Below are 26,981 nucleotides of genomic sequence, written 5' to 3' on the forward strand. Positions count from 1 at the left end.
TCCTCCTCAGACAAAACTTTTTGTCTCTTTTGTTGCTCTGTCTGTCATCTTTGCAGATTTTGCACGAAAGCGTTCACATTGACTTGTGTCATTCAACTAGTTGTCAGTTGACATATCATTACAAATGTTATGAAAATATTTTATAAAAGTCAAAAGTTACCTAATGTTGCTTTAAATAATATGATTTTTTTAAAATCTACTTCAGAGTGTTATTGAGGTTTATTTGCAGAATGTATTTGTTTGTTGTTATTCATTTTAATTGTATTACAATAATTTTGTTTTTATCAACACTTTATTCATCATTTTTACTCATTCACAAAAATGTATATAAAAATAATATGAATAATGAAATAATGATTAATGATTTAAAATAATATAATTTCAACTCTTTCAGTGCCATTGATGATGAAAGACGTCCAGTTATGTGGCTCTTATTTTTTTAAACTTAAATCAGTTTGTCTTTAGTAGACGTCCAATCCATTTGAACTGGAAGGGTTGTCAGTGAATGAACGTCTATTGCCGTTAATGGAAGTCAATGAGTTAACTGAGACCCAATGTCCACATATGGGGACATCATATTTTCAACTTCAGAGTGTTAATGGCAGTCAATACATTCTGTACTTAGGTTTTTATTCATTTTACTTGTATTTTGTTTTGATCAAAATTGTATGAATTTATCCACATATTTATTCATAAGAAAATGATATTAAAAAAGAATATGAAAAATACAATAATTATTCATATTTGTATTTAAAAAAAAAAAACAAACAAACAAAGAAAAAGACGTCCAATCATGTAGCTATTTTCAGCCATCCGTGAATCTACCGTATTTGCCCGAATATAAGACGGTGTTTTTTGCATTGAAATAAGACTGAAAAAGTGGGGGTCGTCTTATATTCGCGGTCTAGACGTTATACCGTTATATATTCACGACGCTAGATGGCGCCAGATATCATTGAAGCGGTGTTCTGTCATGACAGATCTCTGCGACTCTCAAGTTTAACCAGTTTGCATTATTTTATTGCAATATTTTCCTTATTCAGATGTTTTGAAGACTACAGTTACAGTTGGACTTCACTTTGATGGTTAATGCAGTTATTGCAATTTTGTTGTTTTATCACAATAGATTGGTTTATTTACATTTCAAAAACCAGAAGCCATTCATTTACGAATGTGATTGCACTTTAGTTTACATATTTAAATGTTCAGATATTAAGATTTGAATGAGGCAAAATAATGTTTTTTTCTCTCTCTCAAATATATTGTTACAATGAATTGTTTCATATGTACTGTAATTATTTTCTGTATAAAAATTAATTTGGTGTTCAAAAAGACTTTTTTCAAACTTGAGTCTTGAAAAAGAGGGGGTCGTCTTATAATCAGGGCAGTCTTATATTCGGGCCAATACGGTAATTAGCGTCAGTGAAAAGTGATACAGACCCCCTCAAGATATATACTGTATAGTTGTCAGTCGACATATCATCACAAATGTTATGAAAATATTTTATAAAGGTTGAAAAGTTACCTAGTGTTGCTTTAAATACTATGAATATATATTTTTTATATCTACTTCAGAGTGTTGAGGTTCATTTGCAGAATTTATATTTTTTTGTTCACTTTAATTGTATTTCCGTGATTTTGTTTTTATCAACACTTTATTTCTGCATAATTTTATTTATTCATGAAAAGTGATATAAAAATAATATGAATAATGCAATAATGACTAATAATTTAAAATAATATGATTTCAACTCTTTCAGTGCCATTGATGATGATTGACATCCAGTCGTGTGGCTCTTATCATTTTTAAATATAAATTAGTTTGTCTCTAGTAGACGTCCAATCCATTTAAACTGGGAGGGTTGTTAGAGAATGAATGTCTATTGGCGTTAATGAGTTAATTGAGACCCAATGTCCTCAGATGTGGACATCACATTTTCAACATCAGAGTGTTGTTGGGTGTCAATACATTCTGTATTTATCTTTTTATTCATTTTAGTTGTATTTTGTTTTTATCAAAATTGTATGAATTTATCCACATATTTATTCATGAAAAATTATATTAACAAATAATATGAAAAATGTAATAATGATTAATATTAGGGTTGTTCCGATTTTTTTGCTCTGGATCCGAACCCGATCGTTTTAGTTTGAGTATCTGCCGATCCCGATATTTCCCGATCCGATTGTTTTTTTTTTTTGCTCCCGATTAAATTCCAATCATTCCCGATAATTTTTCCCGATCATATACATTTTGGCAATGCATTAAGAAAAAAAAGAATAAAACTTGGACGAATATATACATTCAACATACAGTACATAAGTACTGTATTTGTTTATTATGACAATAAATCCTCAAGATGGCATTTACATTATTGACATTCTTTCTGTGAGAGGGATCCACGGATAGAAAGACTTGTAATTCTTAAAGGATAAATGTGACTTTGTATATTGAGACTAAATATTGCCATCTAGTGTATTTGTTGAGCTTTCAGTAAATGATACTGTAGCCATCGGTTCTGCCCAAATGCATGATGGGAAGGGCACCCATGACTGTGCGTAGTGGTACCAATTGATATATCTTCTCTGCGTTGGGAAATAACATATGGTGTTAAGAAAAAGATCAATTACTGCCTTTCTTCCCCACATTGCTTCCCACGATGTTTGTAATCGTCGGGAGAGGGATTGTAAGGCTTTAGCCAATTAAAAAAAGGCTCCAAAGGCTGCCAAAATTCACTCTACTCATTTTATGCTGCCTTCTAGTTCTATATATAGGTAAAATAGCGCCATTACCGATTGAATGCGACAATGCGTGAGTGGGCCGTGCAGCGCATGCATTAATTGCGTTAAATATTTTAACGTGATAATTTTTTTTAATTAATTACTGCCGTTACCGGGATAAATTTGATAACCCTACCTTAAGCCTAAACTAAAGACTCTGGATGAGTGTAACATATTATGTCTGTAACGTTAAATACAATTAGAAAACGATTTATTTAAAAAATATATATATATTGAAAAAAAAGGCATGTCCGATATTTTTCTGCCGATTCCGAAAATGACGTGATCGGACCCGATCGATCAGGATGCCGATCGATCGGGACATCTCTAATTAATATATATAAATATTTTTTCTAGATTCTATTGTCAATCACAGACGTTCAATCATGTAGCTATTTTCAGCCATTCTTGAATTTAAATTAGTTTACCACTTGTACAGTGGGGAGAACAAGTATTTGATACACTGCCAATGGGTTTTCCCATTGACTGTGTATCAAATACTTGTTCTCCCCACTGTATATGTTCAAAACATTTAAACTGCGAGGGGCTGGTAGTGGACGTCTGCCACAGTCAATGGCAGCCAATGAGTTCCACATATGTGGACAACACGTTTTTAGAGTCATGTAGACCACACCTGTACACCAAGTGTTAAAAGTGTGGCCTACGTATTTGGACGCCGGGTCTTTATAAGGTTAAATTTTTGTTTTTTAATTCCCAAAAATTGTCACTTTACCCTATAAAGAGTTGAAGATTCGAAAACGGGCACGTGTGATGTGAGTAACAGGTCTGATTGGTGTCCATGTGTTGTCAGGCTGTTTGAGGAACGGGTCACATTTGTTTTCAAGTAACAGCTGACCACGTGTTCACACTTTGCGTTCAAGTGTGTGACATTGTGTTGTGTTGCATAGGTTTATCCGGGCATCACCTTGCACAGTTACAGCTGTGACTCCACTAGGGGGCGTCTTGTGATGTCTCCCGGCGCCATTGTCGGGTAGATGCTGCGTCCGGAGACAGCAAAGTCAAACCAAACAGACATAATATTCAATTTGCTACATCAGTGCACTGACAATAAAACAAAACGCTACTCACCGCAGCTTCACTTTTGTCTTTTTGTTCTTTTTTGGGTGAACTTGATGATTTCAAACCTGGCATATCAAGACAACGAAACACGTGAGCATAATTATTTCCCTATTGTGTTGTTTAGTTTTGTATAAAACCTACCCGATTCTGCATTAATTTCACTCTGCTTTCGGTTCTGAATCCTCAACTGCAGCACTGAAAGACACCCCAAAAAAAAGAAGAATGCATTTGCATTGGCGGGATGATCGTTTGCTTTAATAGCTCTTTGAGGAATGACAAGTAAACAGCAGTCCAATCAATAAATCACACTTGACAGAGAAAGAGGAGTCGAGAGAAGATGAGAAGCTCGCATGTGTTACCTAATGACTTTCCTACGCTTGCACATGCACACACTTGCAATATGTCTATTAACATTGAACACACATACACACACAAACAGGTGAAGCTAATGATACATTTGAGTGAGACCCGACCGAGGGTAGGTCTACCCGGGGTAGGCGTTAGAGGCCTGTAACTATATTTCTCTCACTCGTCTATTTCAGTCAGCCCCCCCATCCCCCTTTCAGCTGTCACAGCCTCTCATGCGTGGCCTTCCTCACGTCATCCCTGCTGCATTTGAATCATCCCGTCGACTTCATGCAAGACAAAATTCAAGCAAATTGAGGAAAAGTGAGGAAGCCTCTTTTGCTTGAGTTTAATCATCCAACCCGGGTGAAAAAGAGGCTCGATGATTGTTCTAAAGTCTGTACAGTATATGAGTATTGGCACACGTTACGTAATGGAGTGGTGCCAAAGCTGGGGGTGAAAAATAAAAAGGGTTGGACAGGATCAAGTTGATGACGTGAGCGTTCTTCGATGAAAAGTGAAACAGGTCTCGTAAAACATAGAATTTCAGTTTGAATATTTTCCAAACTGACTACCAAATATCAACTTAGCATGGTGGTTCTCAAAATTTGAATGCCAAGTGCCACCCAAATGATATAAAGTCATCCAAGTACCACCATCTTAACCAACATTGAAATGATGTAGTCATGTTAGAGCAACACTAGGTAACTTTTCAACCTATGATATTTTCATAACATTTGTGATAATATGTCAACTGACAAGTAGTTCAATGACACATCTTTTATCTCTTTCACCGGCACTATGTAACTTTGAGGAGGGTGGCAGGAACCCTGCCACACAAAACATGGTCTCAGCAGATCCTTAACTCATTTGCTCCCAAAAACATATAAATATGTTGTATTTTTAATTGCTTTAGTGTCCCAAAAACGTATTTATACGTCTTTTGCATTTTTTTTTTTTTTTGACAATCGGTATCTATAGGTTCCAATGTATCTAAGACAGCGGTCCCCATCTGCCGGGCCGCGGACCGGTACCAGTCCGTGGCGCATTTGCTACCGGGCCGCACAGAAATAATAATTTAATAATGATCGCATTCTGGCTGAATTAACCCTATGCCCCTGCTTAACACACCAATATCTCTGTCTACTCTAGATATAATACTACGGGATAGATTAGAATGGCGTCATAGAAATCCATTGATTGGACCGCTAGTAGTACATCTTGTTTGTGTATATAATATATCTATGTGTGCTTGTCCTCGATAATAACGTATTGCTAGGCCGCGGGCGCAGCACATTTGTTCTCGGAAATAATTGGCCCCCACACGAGCGAAGATGACTGAAAAACAGACGTCTTTGGAGATATTTTTACGGCGAAAAGGGCACCTGACGAGCCTACAACCTCGAAGACCCACGAACTGCGAAGGAGTGGATTAGTGACCCGTTTGTGAATAAACCGAGTGATTCGACATGTTTGTGCAACAGGAAGATCAACTTGTGGAGATCGCAAATGACGGCGACCTTATTAAGCGTACATTTGAAATAACAACTCTACCGAGGTTCTGGATTAAAGTCATTCTGGAATATCCTGACATCACTACAAGAGCATTGAAAACCTTGCTACAATTTCCTACATCGTATCTTTGTGAAGAGGGCTTCTGTTTAACGACAAGGCGAAGTTGTTAATGGTGAGAGCGGTGTGCAGTTGTGTGCAGCTGACATGGCAGGATGTATCTGAGGAGAACTTTTCTACAAGTCCTTCCATGATCAAACGTAAGTTAATATTCCTTTCTTTCAAGAAAGTTTGTAGTGTTTACTTTGGAATCGCTGCATTTGCGCATTTTGCGGCTATGTTTAACGTTACGTGCATGCGCAGAACTGCATCGTTGCAATTTTTGATGGGTTGCAAAATTTGTCAGAACACCGGTCCCTGAAAAAAAGACCCAAATAACAACGGTCCGTGGTGCAAAAAAGGTTGGGGACCCCTGATATAAGATACAATGCACAAAGCTCAAAACCCATTTTAAAGCAATAAAACTGGCCACTAGAGGGCAGTAGCGCATTTGGTAAGACCCCCAACCCGATTCAACCAGTGCAGCATAGTTGAGTCCGTGCTGCTAGCCGAGCAGAGCCCGCGCCGCCGTGCTCGCCGCTCGCGTCCTCCGCACCATCCAGTATCCCGCACGGAAACGCACATGGCCAAACCAGTTCTCCCACAGGAACACAAGTCCCCCAGGCGAACAAGGCAGTGGTCACCACAAAGGAAAGACTAAAAAAAAAATCCATCTTTACGAGACAAGCAAGGATGAGGGAAAAGTTTAACCCGCTGTCACAGCCACCAAGCATCATCTCTCAGTTAGTTATGTGTAAATAAATTGTTACTTTGCTATCAAAAGCTCTATTTGTCTGGTTGTTTATGTTATGTATGTATGCATGTATGTATGTATGTATAATGTATGCTTTCAAAAAAAGCTCAATTTCTCAGTTTTTTCATCAGAAACTGGAAAATTGCTCAAACTAAGCTATATTCTAATGCTGATTTCTAAAGAATGGAAAAAGATATGAGATTACTTTTTTTCTGCTGTAAGAAGAGAGTCTAATCTTTCTTTTGGTGGGTTCCATGTTAATATAGCAGTAGAACAGAATTTTCTGTGGGCCTTGCAAAATCAGTCAAAATCCAGTAAAACGGCCGGGAGCGAAGGGCTGGGAGTGAATGAGTTAAAAAGTCTTAAAAGGCCTTATTTACAATATGTGTTTTTGAAGGTTTTAAAAAGCATTATATTTCGCTATTTTTTTAGGTATGTCATTAAATTTCACATGGGAGGTATTAAATTCCATCTGGGTAACCTAACATATGTCTTTTTTCGCGCGAACGTTACTTATTTAGCCAGCCTTATTATCAAGATGCCATAAAAATAGAGTGCCTCCATCAGCTGTATCTAATAGCGCAGGAATCCGGCCCGGTTCCCGCTGCATTCGTCCCAACTGCTACGCTAAAGGCAGAAATACTGTGGGTGCTGCAAACTATTAGGCGACACCACTCCAATGTTCCCGGATTTTTGTGAACTTAAGATGCACTGATTTATATATATATTTTTTTTAATCCTTTGACCTTTAACCCTTGAGAGTCGAAGGACGCGCCGGCGCGTCCTCAGCGCACGTCGTCTTTGAAGCGCCCTCACGTTTTAATTCCGTCACCCACATGCCGTTGGTTGGTCTCGTTTTAAAGTGCGGAAGCTGCGGTTTACTCTCGTTATTATTTAAAGTCAATCGACCAACTAAAACGTGAGATAATGTCATTTAAGTTTTATAGTTTTATTGTCCTCTCAAAAAAACATTAAAATGCTGCATGGATCATTTGTTTATGTCTATATTTCCATCATTTCTTGTCCTTTTTCAAAACGGAAGCGCCATGAAAAAAACACAAATCAAACGAACCCTCTCAAAGTCACAGTGGAAGCACAAAATGCGTTTTTTTTTATAAATATAACTGCCGTGCGAGGTTCCACCGAACGAGAGGGAGGAGTGTTCTGAAGCAGCAAGGTGGCGAGCGACGGCCGTTTGGATCGAGCAGCGACTTTGTGTGACTTTGAGAATGAACGGAAAACTAAATTTAGCGCAAGCAATTGTGCTTTTTGATCAACTTGAGGAAGAGGATGGTCCAAATTCGTCATCATCGTCTTCTTCGGAAGAGTCCTCGAGTGAAGATAGTGACGGATTTGAACACGTGGGTGACGCCATCGACGAGCAGAGGTAAGCCAACTCACTTTTTTTTTTTTTATGCTGAAAAAGTTTCTTTTGAAAGTTTCTTTTGATATTGCAAGACAAAGTTAATTTTGATGCAATATAAGTGTGTGTTTGTGTATATAATAATAAAATGTGCATACCAGATCAAAGTCGTACGTGCACTATGTGTATCCCAGGCAGGAATTTATAATTTGTGGTGTTCTTCTTTCTCTATGAAGATTAGGGATGTAGCATATATTCAGCTATGGTATTCTTTCTATTGTCATACATATAGATTTCCATTATTATTTATTGCTGTATATATTTTTATTTTATACTTTATTATTTTCATAAATACTGACTTTTTTTCATTTACATTTATAGTGACAATGAAAGTAAAGTGAAATGAAAATGGAAGGGTGGAAAGAGGACCGACACCCCATGGAAGTGTGGGCTGTGTGATGTAGCCCTGTGTCTAATTCCAGGACGAAACTGCTTTTTGGAGTGGCATGCCTGAAAAAAATGTAACTTGTTTATTGTAAATATTTTTGAAAATACTTTTTTTCCCAATGTTATATATATATATATTTCCCCCACACTCAGTCTTCTCAATTTGTGTATATAAATGTGTGTTCAAGAAGCTTGATTGTGTGTACATAGTTTTCATCAGGTGATGGGCCGCAATACCTGAACTCATAAAGAGATGGCCTCTAAACACTTTTTGTGTTAGATGGTATATATTTTTTCACTGTTCTTCACTGTTTGGTCTGCTGTATATGACCTGTTTTGACTAGAGCATGTATAAAGGCAAAAAACGCCTATGGCTTTACCTGTTGTTTATGTTGAATTGTCAAATATAAGACTATTTATTCTAAAATTTTTTGGTTGAATGTTCATCCTAACATGTTGAATAAATATTACAAAGTTTCAAAACGGTTCGTTACGCATGTTTGGTTGTCAATTGGACATCAATATTAAAAATTTTGACAAAACGATTTTGGAATTTTTGGTCTTTTTGGGCCCAAAATGATGATTTATAATTGGTCAGTGAAGGAAACAACAGTTTGGACATAAAGTTCAAGGTGTCACAAAAAAAGGGACCAAACCAGGCCATCGTAAACAATTCTTTCTTTGAAATATAAAGGCAACTTCAAAGGCATGCAAAATCAGACAAAATAGGCCCAGACCTTACAGGGTTAAAATCCTTTCCTAGAGTGTGTGTTATGGTTTTTTTTGTTTTTTGTTGCTTTTTTTACCATATGTATTTGTTCTGTAGTAGTGGTCTTATTTTTTTATACTGAGAGGTCTTAAAATTTTCTTTAAAAGTATTATATTTGCTTGCTAGAAATGTGCAGTGACCCTGCAAAAAAACTACAAATGCGCTGACTGCTTTACTGTACGTCACTTCCCCCATTCCCCATTAATTATATAGACAGAACCACAAAACACTACCGCTTTCGTCCACTGGCATCGCTAAAATCGACCAAAACTGAAAAGCTACCAAGTGTTGCTTTAAATATTCATTTAAAAATTATAGCGGTTGTATTTTTAAAGTTATACGTCATGTAAGAGGAATACTACTCCAAAAACAATAAAAATGTCAATATAGAAAAATGTCAATAACTGAGCTCAAATATTTCCACAAAAAAACTTGTGAGTATAATTTTGATATTGTGGCATAGACTTCATAATGGTATTGACAGGTCAGATTGGTCATGCACTGCACCTCGCATTCAAGTAGGAGGCCGCCCACATAAAGAGGAGCTATTCAATAAATAAAATGTATTATTAATATTATTATAAAAACACACGCACGCAGCAATTTAACGCCGGATTTCTGTTGAAAAACTACGAAAGCTGTACCGCATACAAACAGGAAGGATTGTCTCAGAAGTGATCTGTTCGAGGATTCAAGGTAATTTTTCATGCCATGCATATGTGCATTTTAAAATATTGTGAATAAAATCAATGGGAGGAATTAGCCCATAGTGCATTGGCATCATAGTTCGCAAAATTTTCGTAAAATAAATGCTAACTGCATGTTTTTTTTGCATGTTTTTTTTTGTGTTTTTTTACATCCATTTCTATATAGAATTCGTGGATTTAAGCATTTATTCACAAGAATTTTCAATGAAAAAAACTCTTTGTCTGTAATTCCACTCGGTCAGCTATGACGGCCTCGTCAGCACTGCAGGCCCCCTATTTATCAGCCCCGCACCCCATGTCCCATCAATACATTATGAAGTCCATGGCAAAACACTACCGCTTTTGTAAACCTGTGTCGCTAAAATCGACCAAAACTGAAAAAGTTACCAAGTTTTGCTTTAAATATTCATTAAAAAAATTAGAGCGGTTCTATTTTTAAAGTTAGACCTCATATAAGAGCAATAATACTCCAAAAACAAGAAAAATGTCAATATAGAAAAATGACAATAACTGAGCTCAAATATTTCCACAAAACGTATTTTGTCAGTATAATTTTGATATTTTGGTTAAAAACGACCCCTTCATTTACACGAATATGGTCAGAATATTGCAAGACAAAAAAATCTATATAAATAAGCGAGATTTAAGTAAGAATACTAACTGGAAATGCAAAACAAAATATACTAAGAAAATATCTCCACAGTTTTCTTAACTTAATGCAATCATGTCTACATATTTTAACCAACTTAATGGAATGGAGTAAAGGTTTATTAAACTAAAACGCCTACATTGCCAAACCGCTAAGTCGTACTACTACGAGAAAAAGGTCAACATTCTGTCAATTAAAAATGAGAGAGAGTGAGAAATAAACACAATTTTACAAGAACTAATTCAAAATAATACAAAAAAAAGGAGATGAAAACATTTCAAAACAATGACACTGAAACAATTAGCTCTGTTCTTAACACTAAAAGTCCCAGAGAATGCTGGTACTCCTAATAGTCTCAAGCAATGCCCGAAATGGCTTACCCACTGGAAAAACCCAGAGGTGGCCAAAATAACCCAAATGCTTTTGAATTGGCAAGTCATTGTCCGACTGACAACAGCTGTTTATATGGAAATGCAATTACTAGATATAGTACATTGTGTTGGTATGTGGCCCAAACGGAAGGGAACACACCACTGTTGAACTATTCATGTGATAGTTCGCGTCAGTTCAAGTCAAGCTACATTTATTTATTTACATTTATTTATGGCGTTTTGTACTTATTACACATATTTTAACACACTTCTCCTACACTACACACAAAAATGGAAAAAATGGCCCAAATGTGTACATTGTTTTGAAATATAGCGTTTTAGAACTGCAATTTGAGTGTTAAGCAGGGATTGTGTCTATAATTTAGAAGGACTGAATCAGGGGCATGGAGCATGAATTGTGGTCATTATGTCTGAAGTTGGTCCAATAAAATGTGTAAAAACTTTGAGGAAAAACAGTTACAGGCTGAGTTTGTGTAGTGAGAAGGAGGATATATTAGGAGAATATCAGGCGTATTTGACTTGAGAAAGGCCGAGTTGGCCTCTGCTGGGTTTTCTAGTGTTAAAAAACAGTAAATCACAATAAAAAAATTATAATTACATTTTAAAGCATTGCACTTAAAAATTTAACAGAAAAAGCCAACATCTCATCAAAATTATATGCAAACATATTTTTTAAAATGCGTTTATTTAAAAAAAATAATTGCACTAGCAATTCTTTTAATTACCACTAGTAGTAGTCGTGATACTTTTACCACTCTTTGAGAATAAATATAATCGGAGATTTGTAATTGTGTAATATATTGAAAACAGAAAAAAAAATATTAAGAACAGTAATTTTCTGAAATATTTTCCCATTAAATAATTCCACAATTTTTTGGCATCACTTCAATGAGGATTACCACGCTTATCTTGACAATTTCATAGTTGAGTTGACATTTGTGTGGAATGACGAGCGAGTATAGATTTAACTCACACTACATCCTATAGGCAGGATTTTATCTATGATGAAACCTAGTTTAAAGCAACACGTGTTGCGCCAATCATCCCGATGAGAGGATGCAATCAAAGTGTTATTCCGGTCATGGCGTTCACCTCCCATACACGCACGATGGCGTACACAGAGCAGCTGCCAAGCCTCCTCCTCTTCCCCCTGTGCCCCCTTAAACCCACCCCTCAATCCAGGAATCACGTTTTCCAGCAGGTGTGGATACACCTTGGGGACAGCCTCCAGACCGTGATGTCATTTCCTCCTCCCCGAAAGATGACAGCTGCTCGCTTACCAGACAGCAGCGCCAGGAAGGTCTCGTAAAAAGAAGCCGGTGGAATTTTGGGAATGTGGTTGATGTGAAGGTTGAGTCGTCAACGCTTTGTGTTGACCAACACAATCAGTACTTCAAACAATGACATACTTTATGTATTGTATATTTTAGATTTTTTTTAGGGCTGTCAAACGATTAAATTTTTTAATCGAGTTAAACACAGCTTAAAAATTAATTAATCGTAATTGATCGTAATTCAAACCATCTGTAAAATATGCCATATTTTTCTGTAAATTATTGTTGGAATGTAAAGATAAGACACAAGACGGACATAAACATTCAACATACTGTACATAAGTACTGTATTTGGTTATTATAACAATAAATTCACAAGATGGCATTAACATTATTAACATTCTTTCTGATAAAGGGATCCACGGATAGAAGAATTTGTAGTTCTTAAAAGATACATTTGAGTACAAGTTATAGTAATTTTATATTAAAAACCCTCTTAATGTTTTCGTTTTAATAAAATATGTAAAATTTTCAATCAAAAAATAAACTAATAGCTCGCCATTGTTGACGTCGCCGAGCGGGACGTCATATGGGCTCCCTGCTGTTCTTCCACAGGGTCTTTAACTACTTAAGGTAGTGATTGAAATACACTACAAGGTGTCAATTGCGAGTTTTAAATTAGAGATCTAGCCAAGGCAAAGTCTGAGTAGGTTTTATGTGTATTTTGCATAGCTATTTTGATTGGGAATGCCAGTACTCTTTTCATTGAGCGCTTTTCTTTTTGTGAACATTATTTTTTTTGAGAGGTAGGAATATTATTTTTGTTGTGCTTTCACTAAATAATACTGTTGCGACTTAACTGTTCCGCCCAAATGCATGAGAAGTTGGGCAAACATGACTGTCAGTGGTGGCTGCAAATGGTATACAGTATGTTCTGCATTGTGTTCAATTAAGCTGTTAAGAAAAATATCGTCTCCTGCTCCACCCTAATGCATGTAGGGAAGTTGGGCAACCATGACTGTTAGTAGTGGCAGCAAATGGTATACAGTATGTTCTGCGTTGTGTTGAATTAAGCGTGTTATAAAAAAACATTTTCTCCTGCTCCACCCAAAGGCATTTTGGGAAGTTGGGCAACCATGACTGTTAGTAGTGGCAGCAAATGGTATACAGTATGATCTGTGTTGTGTTGAATTAAACATGTTAAAAAAGTATTGTCTCCTGCTCCCCTCAAATGCTTGATAGGAAGTTGGGCAACCATGATTAGTAGTAGTATTAGTAGTGGCTGCAAATGGTATACAGTATGTTCTGCATAGTGTTCAACATTCCTTGCATGTGTTAAATGCGTCAAATATCTTAACGTGATTAATTTTTAAAAAATTAATTACCACCCGTTAATGCGATAAATTTGATAGCCCTAGTTTTTTTCCAGTTCACTGTAGCTTCTACTTGAAAAATAAATTAAGATGACATAACGGCATCTCAATGTCTCAAAACCATATTTTGAGGGTCTTGCCTTGGTCTCTTGAAGTTCTGGTGTCAGATGTTGTGGTCTTGAGGACAAGACTGCCTAACATATACTTATTAACGCTCAGTTATTTTTCATTTAATCCCAACAGCATTTTCCCTTTATTTAGTAACTTTTTATTGCATTGCTTCAGAAAAGTATATGTGGATGTTTGATTTTCTTCATCCAGTCAGATTTCAGCATCCACAGGTTGTAAGTCTAATCCGCCTAGGGTCTTCGGAATGAATAGAGCTGGCTTTAAGTTGACGTAGTTGACATACTGTTCTCCCAACTAGTAGATTTGAAATTGGAGTCAGACCACTGACCGTCAATGACATCAGCGTTATTTTATCTTCAGATTGGACGCTCAAAGTGAAACGTGATATAAAAAAAAAAAAAAAAAAAAACCTAGCAAAACGTCTTCTACTCGCCGTGAGATTGTATTTGAACTCCTATTTTCACAATACTGCAAGCCATTAGAGAGCTTTTTGACTAATACCTAAAGGCCATTATCATATTTACACTGTAATAATAATAAAACTTCCTATTAGTCATGCTAACCAGTGTTGTTTTTGACAGCCCTTTTAATTTTCATCCTAGTCTTAGTCTTTTGAACAATAATATTTAGTCATATTTTAGTTATCAAAATGTTTGTCTTCGTCTAATTTTTGTTGAAGAAAACTCAAGACTAATTTCGTTTAGTTTTAGTCGACGTTTACTAAAAATGTTTTCGTTTAAAAATTGACTCCAAAAATAAATAAATAAATAATTCCAACTTTTTCAAATGAACATTGACAGACGAGCAAATATCGGAGCATCTACAAGGACAACACCAACTTCCTGGTGATAATACACAATCCGCAGGAAAACATTATTTTCAATCAGTTATACTCACTTGGACGGAACGAGCTGCATGTAAAAAAACTAGGGCTGTCAAAATTATCGCGTTAACGGGTGGTAATTAATTTTTTTTTATTAATCACCTTAAAATATTTGACGCATTTAACGCACATGCCCTGCGCAAACAGATTGAAATGACAGCAGTGTCATGTCCACTTGTTACTTGTGTTTTTTGGTGTTTTGTCGCCCTCTGCTGGCGCTTGGGTGCAACTGATTTTATGGGTTTCAGCACCATGAATATTGTGTAATTATTGACATCAACAATGGCGAGCTACAAGTTTATTTTTTGATTGAAAATTTTACAAATTTTATTAAAACAAAAACATTAAGAGGGGTTTTAATATAAAATTTCTGTAACTTGTACTAACATTTATCTTTTAAGAACTACAAGTCTTTATCCATGGAGCATTTTAACAGAATGTTAATAATGTTGATGCCATCTTGTTGATTTATTGTTATAATAATCAAATACAGTACTTATGTATAGTATGTTGAATGTATATATCCGTCTTATCTTTCCATTCCAACAATAATTTACAGAAAAATATGGCATATTTTATAGATGGTTTGAATTGCAATTAATTACGATTAATTAAAGTTTAAGCTGTGATTAACTCGATTAAAAATTTTAATCATTTGACAGCCCTAAAAAAAACTTAGCGATGGGTTTAAGAGGATGCTTGCTGTTAGCATTAGCCTAATGCTAACGCCAACACGAATGGTATGCTAACGCAACGAGTTACATTTAGTGTGGGACGATTACTCAGCACAGACCTTTAAAGACTAAGGTAACATTGCATATTCTCTCTGACCAAGATAAGAAAGCAAATTTTACCATTTGTGCAAGCCTGGAGACAGGACATCAGCACATCACGCTAACTACACATAAAATGTCACAAATTGTGAAAATGTAAAGAAAACTATTGCGCATTTTCGTCTCGTTCTCATCTTGTCAGACGAAAACTGGCTTTTGTTACGTTTTGTTTCGTCATCGTCATGAAAAAAATTGTTCGTTGACTAAATATTTTCATTATCGTCCTTGTTGACGAAAACAACACTGATGCTAACTAGAGGTTCTGAGTAGGCATTATTCAAATTCTTAAGTTTTCGAAAGCATAGGCGGAATTTGACTTTTTGGGCAGGGGGGGCACAACATGTTGATGACCCCGAGACACAGTGTCAGCAATCAAATTAATTTACAAGAATATTTAGAAATAATAGGTTGACATGTTTCCCATCATTCTTGAGGGGAATTCTAAATCAGGCTGCTTAGGCAATACTTTTTGCCAAGATCGTCAACCATTGAATATCGTACGCCCGCCAGTGTCGTGCCAATGTAGTTACCCCAGTCAAAAATTGTATCCCCTGGGTGGAGCCATATGGAGGTGGATTTGTGTCTTTATTATTCAATCCAAAAAAATTGCTTTAATAAAAAAAAGTTGATTCAATCAAAATATATATTTTCAATTTAAAAAAAGTCGCTTCAATCAAAAAAAAATGTAAATGCAAAAATAAATTTGAAACTCAGAAGAATGCATGTGAAAGCTATTTTTCTATGATTTTTGGGGGGGATTGAAGCAAGTTTTTTGATTGAAGTAATGTTGATTTGTGTTTGGGGCACATTTTGGCTAGGACGTTTTTGTCTTATTCAATCAAAAAATAAGTTGCTTCAAAAAATATATATTTTCAAAAAGAAAAATCACTTCAACTAAAAAAAGAAGAATTACAATCATAGAAAACGTTTTCAAATGCGAAAAAATATTTGAGATCGAAAAATTTGCTTTTGAACACTTAATTTTTCATTGAAAAAGTTTTATTTGATTGAAGCAATCCTTTTTGTGTTTATATACGTTTTATATACGTATACTAATATAGGAAAGTCAGTTTCATGCAATGACACTTTTCGGCCACCGGGGGGGGCATGGGCCCCCTGACCCCCCCTTAAAAGCCGCTTATGTGCGAAAGTAACTTCTAACTTAAGTCACCATGTTAATATTGTGAATTTAATTAATGCAGTTAGACGTTACTTGCATGATCAGGTTTGTGGGTCATTGAAATAAAAATGATGGGTTGTGTGAACTTAACCTGACCCTCACTCCTGATGCCTTTAAAAGAGAGCATGCTATCAATTAGTCAACCAGGGTGTTTAGCTCAATTGTTTGCACTCTCCGTTGCCACTGCTTATCACCACTTGGAGTTACTTATTATATATTTACTTATACTAAAGTCCAATTTTTTAAAAATGTGTTGAAACTGAAACTTGATATTTTTTATGGTGGCACAGTGGCAGAGTGGTTAGCACATATGCCTCACAGTTCCGAGATCAAAGCAAGGGCGTTTGAAGTCACTCACAGCAGGGGGTGCTGAGGATTTTCTTCAGCTTTTACCATCCAAAAACAGCCGTTTCGGTCAAAATATTTCATGCTCGCATGTTTTTTCCATACAAGGCGTGCACAATGGCAGTAAACACGGATGCTTGATAGTTTACATACTACTACTAGGCTACTACAAAGACAGTGTTCTATTTCATTTACAGTGTGCGTTGGAGGTTTGCATTGGAAATAAAAGTGCCCTTGTATTATAATGCAAATCTCCGCAGCTAGACGGCGCAATGACACACGAACACCTTTGAAAACTAAAAGGGCCAATACGTAAGCCTCGGTTTAACAGTTTTGCACATGGATAAACTCTGCACTGTGCAAGCTCAAAGGCAACAACATATAATAATATGGCTACAATGCAAGCATGTCTTACCTATTTGAAGATACATAAGACTTCCTTTCTGGACAACACGGTCTAAATCTGCAGCTAACTTTTCCTCGTTGGGCACTATTGTAGAACTATCATCATAACCAATCAATAATGGAATTTAATTTTATTTTATTTTCATTTTTATTTATTTACCGAATTGAATTTTATAAAATTTCACTGTTTTTCAGGGGTGAAAGTGGGCCAGAACGGTCAGGGACGCAGTTCTGGTATAAGATTCAGGGCCAGAACATAGTTCCTGTATAAGATTCAGGGCCGGAATGCTGTTCCGGTACACGGTTTTTGATTCCGAAAATATGACAGCAACTGCCAAAATAGTATGTTTAAAAAACAAAACAAAAAAAAAGCTCAGCTGCCGTACATGCATTTCAGCTCCAAGAAGAAAACAATCTACCAACATCAGATTTACATATACAAGTGTTAACAACAAGCATAATAAATTGCTTGTGTAGGGTAATCCGTTTCCACCAATATTTATTATTGATTTTATTCCACGGACGGCATGGGAGTTTCCCCAGCTGCTGCAGTTATCTGAGTCTGACGATGATGAGTCACGTCAATGTGCTAATGCACGCAGCAAGGCAAAATGCTTGGACTCAGTTATCCGTGCAATTGGCTGACATACTGACATGTGGTCAGCAGAGATGGTTAGCTCTGATTGGTTCAAATGTGCATGTTTTCTGGAACAGTGAAAAAAAGACAAAAAAAGCTTGTTGAATAGATGCGACAAAAAAAGAGCAATGCAACATAAAATGGATCAAATCTTTAAGAGCAACCAAAGAGTTGAGGAGACTTATTTATCATGTTAAGTTTTATTTACTCTGATGGGGAAGTTCAGAACATCTTAGCTGTCAATGTGCACTTTGGACTAATATTTTTTCATTTATGTTTGGCAACTTATTCATTTCCTTATGATTAAAAATTCAATGTTTGCGCAATCTTCAAAAAAATATTCCATTTCACTCTGCATAATGTAAGTCATTTGTACTTTTTTTCTGAATGTATGTTACTTATATATTTATTATTAAAGTAAAAGTTTACATTAACTTCAATTTTAATATATATCCTATGTTCTTAAGTAGTTAAAATTGAGATTTGGCATTTAGTATGTGAGGAAATGAGGGAAAATACAAATTAAGAGATGGAGGTTGGGGTTATTGCTGTTTTTTTGTTAACTTTTATTCTGCAAATCGTTGAAAAAAATAGAATTTTGAATGAAAATCAGTTTTTGTATGTATTATAGAAATAACTGTGCTAAAACAGTTTTCTTTGCATTTCAGTAGTTTAAGAGGTTTGACCCCCCCCCCCCCTAAAAAATGAAAAAATAAATAAATACAATTTCTGACTCCGTGGCGACCTTCACCTCGGGGAGTTCTGGCAAGAAATTCTAGCCACTTTCACCCCTGCTGTTTTTGTATTTAAAAAAAAAAAAAAAACATTTTTGCGCCATAGTAATGCCTTCTCCGTCAACAGTTAACTTTTCTGTTCCAATAGTGCCTTATTCAACGTGACCCAGTAGCAAGCATGGTGTCAGGGTACTCCGGTTTCTTCCCACTTCCCAAAAACATGCATGGTAGGCTGATATTAAACACTATAAATTGTCCCTAGGTATGAGCGTGTGCACGAATGGTTGTTCGTCTCCTTGTGCCCTGCGATTGGCTGGCGACCAATTCAAGGTGTACCCCGCCTATTGCCCATAGTTAGCTGAGATTGGTTCCAGCACCTCTATGACTCTCGTGAGGTAGGGTTTTCCATCAAACCTTGATAACTTAGTGAAATTGGTTGACATGAAATTTAAAATTCTCCCAATTTTTTTTTTTTACAGCGTTAACTCTGAAACCACAAGATGAAAGAATGGACTCTTTTTTCACCATCGATCAAAACTAATTACAGTGGGGCAAATAAGTATTTAGTCAACCACCAATTGTGCAAGTTCTCCTACTTGAAAAGATTAGAGAGGCCTCTAATTTTCAACATGGGTAAACCTCAACCATGAGAGACAGAATGTGGGGGGAAAAAAACAACAACAGAAAATCACATTGTTTAATTTTTCAAGAATTTATTTCCAAATTAGAGTGGAAAATAAGTATTTGGTCACCTACAAACAAGCAAGATTTCTGGCTGTCAAAGAGCTATAACTTCTTCAAACGAGGTCCAACGAGGTCTAACGAGGCTCAACTCGTTACCTGTTTTAATGGCACCTGTTTTAACTCATTATCGGTATAACAGACACCTGTCCACAACTCAGTCACACTCCAACTCAGTCACACTCCAAACTCCACTATGGCCAAGACCAAAGAGCTGTCGAAGGACACCAGAGACAAAATTGTAGACCTACGCCAGGATGGGAAGACTGAATCTGCAATAGGTCAAACGCTTGGTGTAAAGAAATCAACTGTGGGAGCAATTATTAGAAAATGGAAGACATACAAGACCACTGATAATTTCCCTCGATCTGGGGCTCCATGCAAGATCTCACCCCGTGGCGTCAAAATGATAACAAGAACGGTGAGCAAAAATCCCAGAACCACACGGGGGGACCTAGTGAATGACCTACAAAGAGCTGGGACCACAGTAACAAAGGCTATTATCAGTAACACAATGCGCCGCCAGGGACTCAAATGCTGCACTGCCAGACGTGTCCCCCTGCTGAAGAAAGTACACATCCAGGCCAGTCTGCGGTTCGCTAGAGAGCATTTGGATGATACAGAGGAGGACTGGGAGAATGTGTTATGGTCGATGAAACTAAAATAAAACTTTTTGGTAGGAACACAGCTTCTCGTGTTTGGAGGAGAAAGAATACTGAATTGCATCCGAAGAACACCATACTCACTGTGAAGCATGGGGCTGGAAACATCATGCTTTGGGGCTGTTTTTCTGCAAAGGGACCAGGACGACTGATCTGTCTAACGGAAAGAATGAATGGGGCCATGTATGGAGAGATTTTGAGTGAAAATCTCCTTCCATCAGCAAGGGCATTGAAGATGAGACGTGGCTGGGTCTTTCAGCATGACGATGATCCCAAAGACACAGCCAGGGCAACAAAGAAGTAGGCTTCGTTAGAATAATTTTTCAAAGTCCTGGAGTGGCCAAGCCAGTCTCCAGATCTCAACCTCATAGAAAATCTGTGGCGGGAGTTGTAAGTCTGTGTTGCCCAACGACAGCCCCAAAACATCACTGCTCTAGCAGAGATCTGCATGGAGGAATGGGCCAAAATACCAGCAACAGGGTGTAAAAAGCTTGTGAAGAGTTACTGAAAACGTTTGGCCTCCGTTATTGTCAACAAAGGGTACATAACAAAGTATTGAGATGAACTTTTGGTATTGACCAAATACTTATTTTCCACCATGATTTGCAAATAAATTCTTTAAAAATCAAACAATGTGATTTTCTGTTTTTTTTTTCCACAATTTGTCTCTCATGGTTGAGGTTTACCCATGTTGAAAATTACAGGCCTCTCTAATATTTTCAAGTGGAAGAACTTGCACAATTAGTGGTTGACTAAATACTTATTTGCCCCACTGTACATTTCAGTAACAGCGTTCATTCGCTGCCAGCCTCTCCCAATCAAAATTGATTGGACGTCTTTTGGCCGTCAACAGCAAACAGTTACATCTCATAATTGGCGAATTCACATATCTAAATTCTGCATCTCTCACTCCGCTCTCACTACTCACCTGAGCGGAACTTGTTCCGGATGAGGAGTGACCTCTCGGAGGCCAGCAGCGTCATGGCTTCTCTCTCCGCAGGGACAAATAAAACCCCTTCTTCTTCTTGCGTCTGTCACTGCAGGGAAAACGGTAAAGAATGCTGTGTGCTTGAAAATCCACTGATAGACACAAAGCCATATTGATGGAGGCACACCAAACGCACGCACGCAAACACATTGAGACGCAAAGACCTAGAAAGCCAAGCCTGGCATTGGCGGTCGTCTCAGTAGACGGCCCGTCATGATCACAGTGTGTCACCCGGGCCCGCCCGTCGCCGCTAATAACGACACGCACCATTACGACGAGGAAAAAGGAGAAATGAAAGCGACGCTCTGACAGCATTAAACAAATGTGCCTTGTGATAGAAAAACAGGAAATAAAGCGAAACGTTCAATGCAGACTGAATTGGCATTGACATGGATGGATGTCCAATCTAATTAAACTGATCAAAAAATTTTCTAAATATGCATTCAAAATATTTTAAATCAAGCCTAACATTTTTTTTTTGTCCATTGAGAAATTTCTCCACAGAAGGCAGTTCTATAGTAATGTTCGCTTAGAAGATTAACAGTGGTGCCTTGAGAAACGAGTTTAAATTGTTCTTTTGCTCATAACTCAAAATCCTTTTATCCCACATTTAAATAAAGGTAAATGCCATTAACCAGTTGCGGGCACACCCTAAAAATCAACAAAAATATGTCATATATATTTTTAAGGACTAAATATAGTTGTTTGTTAAGACAATGTAAAATAATTACCAAGATTAAATAATTTTTAAAATAGGTTATAAAATTAACTCATTTGCTCCCAAAAACGTATAAATACGTTCTATTTTTAATTGTTTCAGTGTCCCAAAGACGTATTTATACGTCTTTTACGTTTTTTGTTTTACAAGAGACATATCTGGGTTCTGATTCAATTTAGCTCAAAAGCACAAAGCTGAAAATTTATTTTACAGCAATAAAACTGGCCACTGGATGGCAGTAGCGCATTTGGTAAGACCCGCAACCCGACTCAATGGCAACGAACGGCCGGCGGAAGACGACCGCATGGAGAACAACATAGAGGACGCTCGGGATGCCAGGCGCTGGACGACCCAGCAGAACGACCGGGACCACCAGTGCAGCGGACAATGCCGTTGAGTCCGTGCTGCTCGCCGAGCAGACCCCGCAGAGATTCTAAAAAAATCCATCTATATGAGACAAGCCGCGATGAGGGAAAAGTTCACCCGGCTGTCGCCGCCACAACAGCGTCATCTCTGTTAGTTTTGTGTAAATAAATTGTTACTTTATTATCAAAAGCTCTATTTGTCTTGTTGTTTATGTTATTTTGTAACAGGAAAACATTATTCAGATGTTTGGGATGTAACTAAAGCAAAAAATAGCTGTGTTAAAGTCAAAGTTATGATTGAAATGTATGCTTTCACAAAAAGCTGAATTTCTCTGTTTTTTCATCAGAAATTGGAAAATTGCTCAAACTAAGCTATTTTCTAATGCTGATTTCTAAAGAATGGAAAAAGATATGAACTTACTTTTTTCTGCAGAGAGAAAAGAGTCTAATCTTTCTTTTGGTGGGTTCCATGTTTATATAGCAATAGAACAGAATTATCTGTGGGCCTTTCAAAATCAGTCAAAACCCAGTAAAACGGCCAGGAGCGAAGGGGGTTGCACCGGTGAAAATGGCTGGGAATGAATGAGTTAACAAATTCATGAATAAAAAAATTAACTGGATGTCTTTCTGGTGTGCTTTTTTTTTCGCCACTGGGGGACAGTATAATACAATTGGGAGGCAGTATAATACAATTTTGCAGATACTAGCAAATTTCACAACTACTGTCAGCTTTAGCCAGAGGATAAAAAAATATATGCTTATGTGTATTAAATATTATATCTACGTAGAAAACATTGTTCTTTTGTCTCACGAGAAATTTCTTTTTAACAAGCAATTTTTAGTCAAGTTTGCTAGGAAAAAGAATAACAGTGGTGCCTTGAGATCTGAGTTTAATTTCTTACATGACCGTGCTCCTAACTCAAAACTCGTAAGACTTTGTTTTTCACTTTAAAATAATGTAAAATGCCATTATTATGTTCCAGCCACGTCCTAAAAACAAAACAAAAAAACACAAAAAAGTGCCATCTCTGTTATATTAAGGACTCTATAAATAAATTAGAAAAAAAAACATAATTACATAACTGAACAGAAAATAAGAAATGAAACTGTTTGTGAACCATTAAAAACTGACTAGTTTCTTCTCGAGTGTAACTTTGCCAATAGGGGGCAGTGCAATCTAATAATGCAAACACTGAGGAAGAAGAGTTTCCCGACTACTGTAAGTGACTCAGTATCTTTTTTTTTTTTTTTTTTTTTTTTTTTTTTGCCAGAGGATAAAGAATTTATGCTTATGTGTATTAAATATTATATCTACGTAGAAAGCATTTTACATCTAGGCAAACATTGTTCTTTTGTCCAGTGAGAAATTTCTCTTGAACAAGCAGTTTTTAGTAAAGTTTGCTTGGAAGAAGAATAACAGTGGTGCCTTGAGATCTGTGTTTAATTTCTTACATGACCGTGCTCAAAACTCGTAAGACTTTGTTTTTCACTTTAAAATAATGTAAAATGCCATTATTATGTTCCAGCCACATCCTAAAAACAAAACAAAAAACACAAAAAAGTGCCATCTCTGGTATATTAAGGACTCTATAAAAAATTAGAAAAAAAAACAAAAAAACATTTAATTCCATAATTCAACAGAAAATAAAAAATGAAACTGTTTGTGAATCATTAAAAACTACGTAGTTTCTTCTCGAGTGTAACTTTGCCAGTAGGGGGCAGTGCAATCTAATAATGCAAACACATGGGAAGAAAAGTTTCCCCAACTACTGTAAGTAACTCAGTATATTTTTCTAATTGTGTTTTTTTGCCAGAGGATAAAGAATATATGCTTATGTGTATTAAGTATTATATCTACGTACAAAATATTTTAAATCAAGGCAAGCGTTGTTCTTTAGTCTAGCGAGAAATTTCTCTTGAACAAGCAGTTTTTAGTAAAGTCACTTTAAAATAATGTAAAATGCCATTATTATGTTTCAGCCACGTCCTAAAAACAAAACAAACACAAAAAAGTGTCTTTTGTATCAAGGACTCTATTAAAGGAAAAACCACATAATACTATAATTCAACAGAAAATAAGAAATGAAACTGTTTGGGAATCATTAAAATTGACTAGTTTCTTCTAGAGCAGTGGTTCTTAACCTGGGTTCGATCGAACCTCAGGGGTTCTGTGAGTAAGTCTAAAGGATTCGGCGAAGGTAATGAAATGCAGAGTCTGACGCTTATTAAATCTAGGCAAAGTGGCTTTTTAGACCAGGTTTTGGACTGGTTTGCTCCCAATTTACAGGCTTAATAATAATAATAATAATAATAATAATAATAATAATAAAAACATTTTATTTGAAGGCGCCTCTCTGGCACTCAAGGTCGCCGTGCAATCAATGAAAAAAAACATTTAACCAAATTAAAGATTGAAAACAGTAAAAATAATAAAGTTTAGTTTATATTTAGGGCAAATTAAAATACTAAACAGATGTAAAAACAATAAAAACTAATAACACTAATAGATAAAAAATAAGTAGAAGAAAACTAAAACACAAAGAAATTAGTGATTATTATTGAAAGGTGAATCTGAACAAGTGAGTTTTGAGCAGTGTTGTTAATCTTACTGAAAAAAAGTAATTAATTATAGTTACAAATTACTTCTCCCAAAAAGTAATTGCGTTAGTAACTCAATTACCTGAATGTAAGAGTAATTAGTTACTTGGCAAAGTAATTGGTGATAATTACTTTTTTTTTTTTTCCTCCCAAAAAAAAAAAAAAAAAAACATTGGCCACACTATGTGAAGTTTTTTGTGAAGGTTTTGGGTACAATTGGCCCGAGCCCAATTCTTTACCCTAATTTACCCTTTACCCTGAATCAGCTGTTAAAAGTTGTTAAAATTGCTCCCATTATTGCATTAGTTCCCTTCTCTCTACTTATGACATATGAAAGTTTTAAAACTGTTTCATCATTTAAAGATAGATTCAAGTCAAGATTTTGCCGATTTAGAAGTATTTTAGATAAAAAGTTACTTAGGTTCGCTAGGAAGGTTCTCTACAACAGAGCCGTCCTAAAAAGTACTGCTTTAAGATGGCGGCTGTCTACTAACTCATTTAGTGCCATGTCTGTCATTTTGCATCTAGTTATATCTATGTACAGTACACGTGATATCTATCAAGTCTACCATATCTACCATAACATGCGCGCGTAGTTTGTACTAGCTATCGGCTACAACATGTATTATTGGAGCTACCTAGCATCGCGTTTGCTCGGCGTCACAACTTTCTTGCCTCCTCCATACTCCTGCTCTGTCGTCTCTGTGAGTCCGTCTCCCTCAGACTTTTCGACCAATATAGTAACGCATAGTAACGCATGCCTTTCCGTCCTCAGTAACGGTAACGGCGTTGCCAAGATGAGAAAAGTAATTAATTAGATTACCCACTACTGAAAAAAATAACGCCGTTAGTAACGCCGTTATATTGTAACGCCGTTATTAACAACACTGGTTTTGAGTTTGGATTGAAAAAAGGGGGAACCATTAATCCAGTTCTTTTAACTGCTAGTCCTCGATCTGATGGGAGGAGGAACTGGTTTGCTCAGTGGAAGGTTGACTCGCACTTGATATGAAGGGAATACAACAGACCAACAATGAGCAGCATGGTCTCAAATTTTCACCTGTTTTTCATTTTGAAGAATTTGGAACAGGGATTTGCAAAATTTTTTGCTTGCTAGATTAGATATATCAGTTTTGAATTTGAAAAAATTTGAAAAAAAAAAAAAAAAAAACTTTATTATCTAATTCCGAAGGGTTCAATTAATCCACATGTGAAACTTGTGAGGTTCGGTACCTTTAGCAAGGTTAAGAACCACTGTTCGAGAGTGTAACTTTGCCAATAGGGGGCAGTGCAATCTAATAATGCAGACACATGGAAGAAGAGTTTCCCAAGTACTGTAAATAACTCAGTATTTTTTGGGGGGGTATAACATAAAGAATATACAGTTTACCTCTGTACACTGCTTCTTTATCATAGCCTATCTATGGCATTTCCCATTATATGTTAGCATTAAGCTATCAGACTTTCAGCCAAAGTAATGAGATTATTTGAAATACTTGAATGCCCGTATTTGTAATTTCATGAGCTTTTCTTGTTCTTTAACTTATTAGCTGCCTTTGACGGCAATCAATGCCCATTTCACGGCTTGAACGACGATTGCAGCCGAGTTGTTGCAAGGTTAATGTTCTGACTACAAATACTGCATAGAGAGAGAGGAAGGCCAGTGGCACATTATCCTTCAATAAGAACACAAAGACGCGATTGAGTTTGAACAGCAGAAGACGGCGAGAATGAGCAGGCTGCCAATGAAAAAGAATAATACTTACAGGAAGAGAAGAGAAAAACAGAGCGCTCCCTCAGGGTGGATGAACTAGAGTGGATTTAGGATGAAATTGAAGAAGAGGATTGAATGGGGAGGAGAAGCCAAGAGAGCAACTAATGGGTGGTGTGTTTAGTTTTTCTCTTTCATCTTCTTTTCATGTCCGTGGCTTTATTTGCGTCCTTCTGGCTTTCTTGGTCCAAGTCAGCCAGTCAGTCGCCTCCTCTCGTTCTGCCCCAAAGCATCATAGCTCTTCGGTGCCAACTGGGAGCGACTGTCGACCCCTCCCCCCCACCTCCGAGGCCGTGCCCACCCCCGTTTCCACCCGAGCCAATTCGCCGCTTCACCCTTGACATCTGCTGACTCTCCGACTGAGCGGCACACGCACTTTTTACTGCGTTTATTTTTCTTTTGCAACTTTCTGTCATGAAGTTTACGTGTGGCCCACCCTCAACACCC

General features: G+C 36.7%; 1 protein-coding gene across 1 annotated transcript in view; it reads right to left on the minus strand.

Annotated features, from left to right (window-relative positions):
• The window catches only part of si:dkeyp-69b9.3 (myocardin-related transcription factor A), a 39,707-nt gene extending 12,969 nt beyond the window's left edge, over window positions 1-26,738 (minus strand). Inside the window, exons 1-5 of the mRNA XM_057833144.1 lie at window positions 26,530-26,738; window positions 21,023-21,131; window positions 4,003-4,056; window positions 3,871-3,926; window positions 3,707-3,779 (exon numbers count right to left, since the gene is read on the minus strand). Coding sequence (XP_057689127.1) covers window positions 3,707-3,779; window positions 3,871-3,926; window positions 4,003-4,056; window positions 21,023-21,077 — 238 coding nt within the window. The 5' untranslated portion in view covers window positions 21,078-21,131; window positions 26,530-26,738. The remainder of the gene's footprint in view (window positions 1-3,706; window positions 3,780-3,870; window positions 3,927-4,002; window positions 4,057-21,022; window positions 21,132-26,529) is intronic.
• Window positions 26,739-26,981: the final 243 nt, after the last annotated feature.

The sequence above is a fragment of the Corythoichthys intestinalis genome, chromosome 4, assembly GCF_030265065.1.
Source record: "Corythoichthys intestinalis isolate RoL2023-P3 chromosome 4, ASM3026506v1, whole genome shotgun sequence".
Taxonomy (NCBI): domain Eukaryota; kingdom Metazoa; phylum Chordata; class Actinopteri; order Syngnathiformes; family Syngnathidae; genus Corythoichthys; species Corythoichthys intestinalis.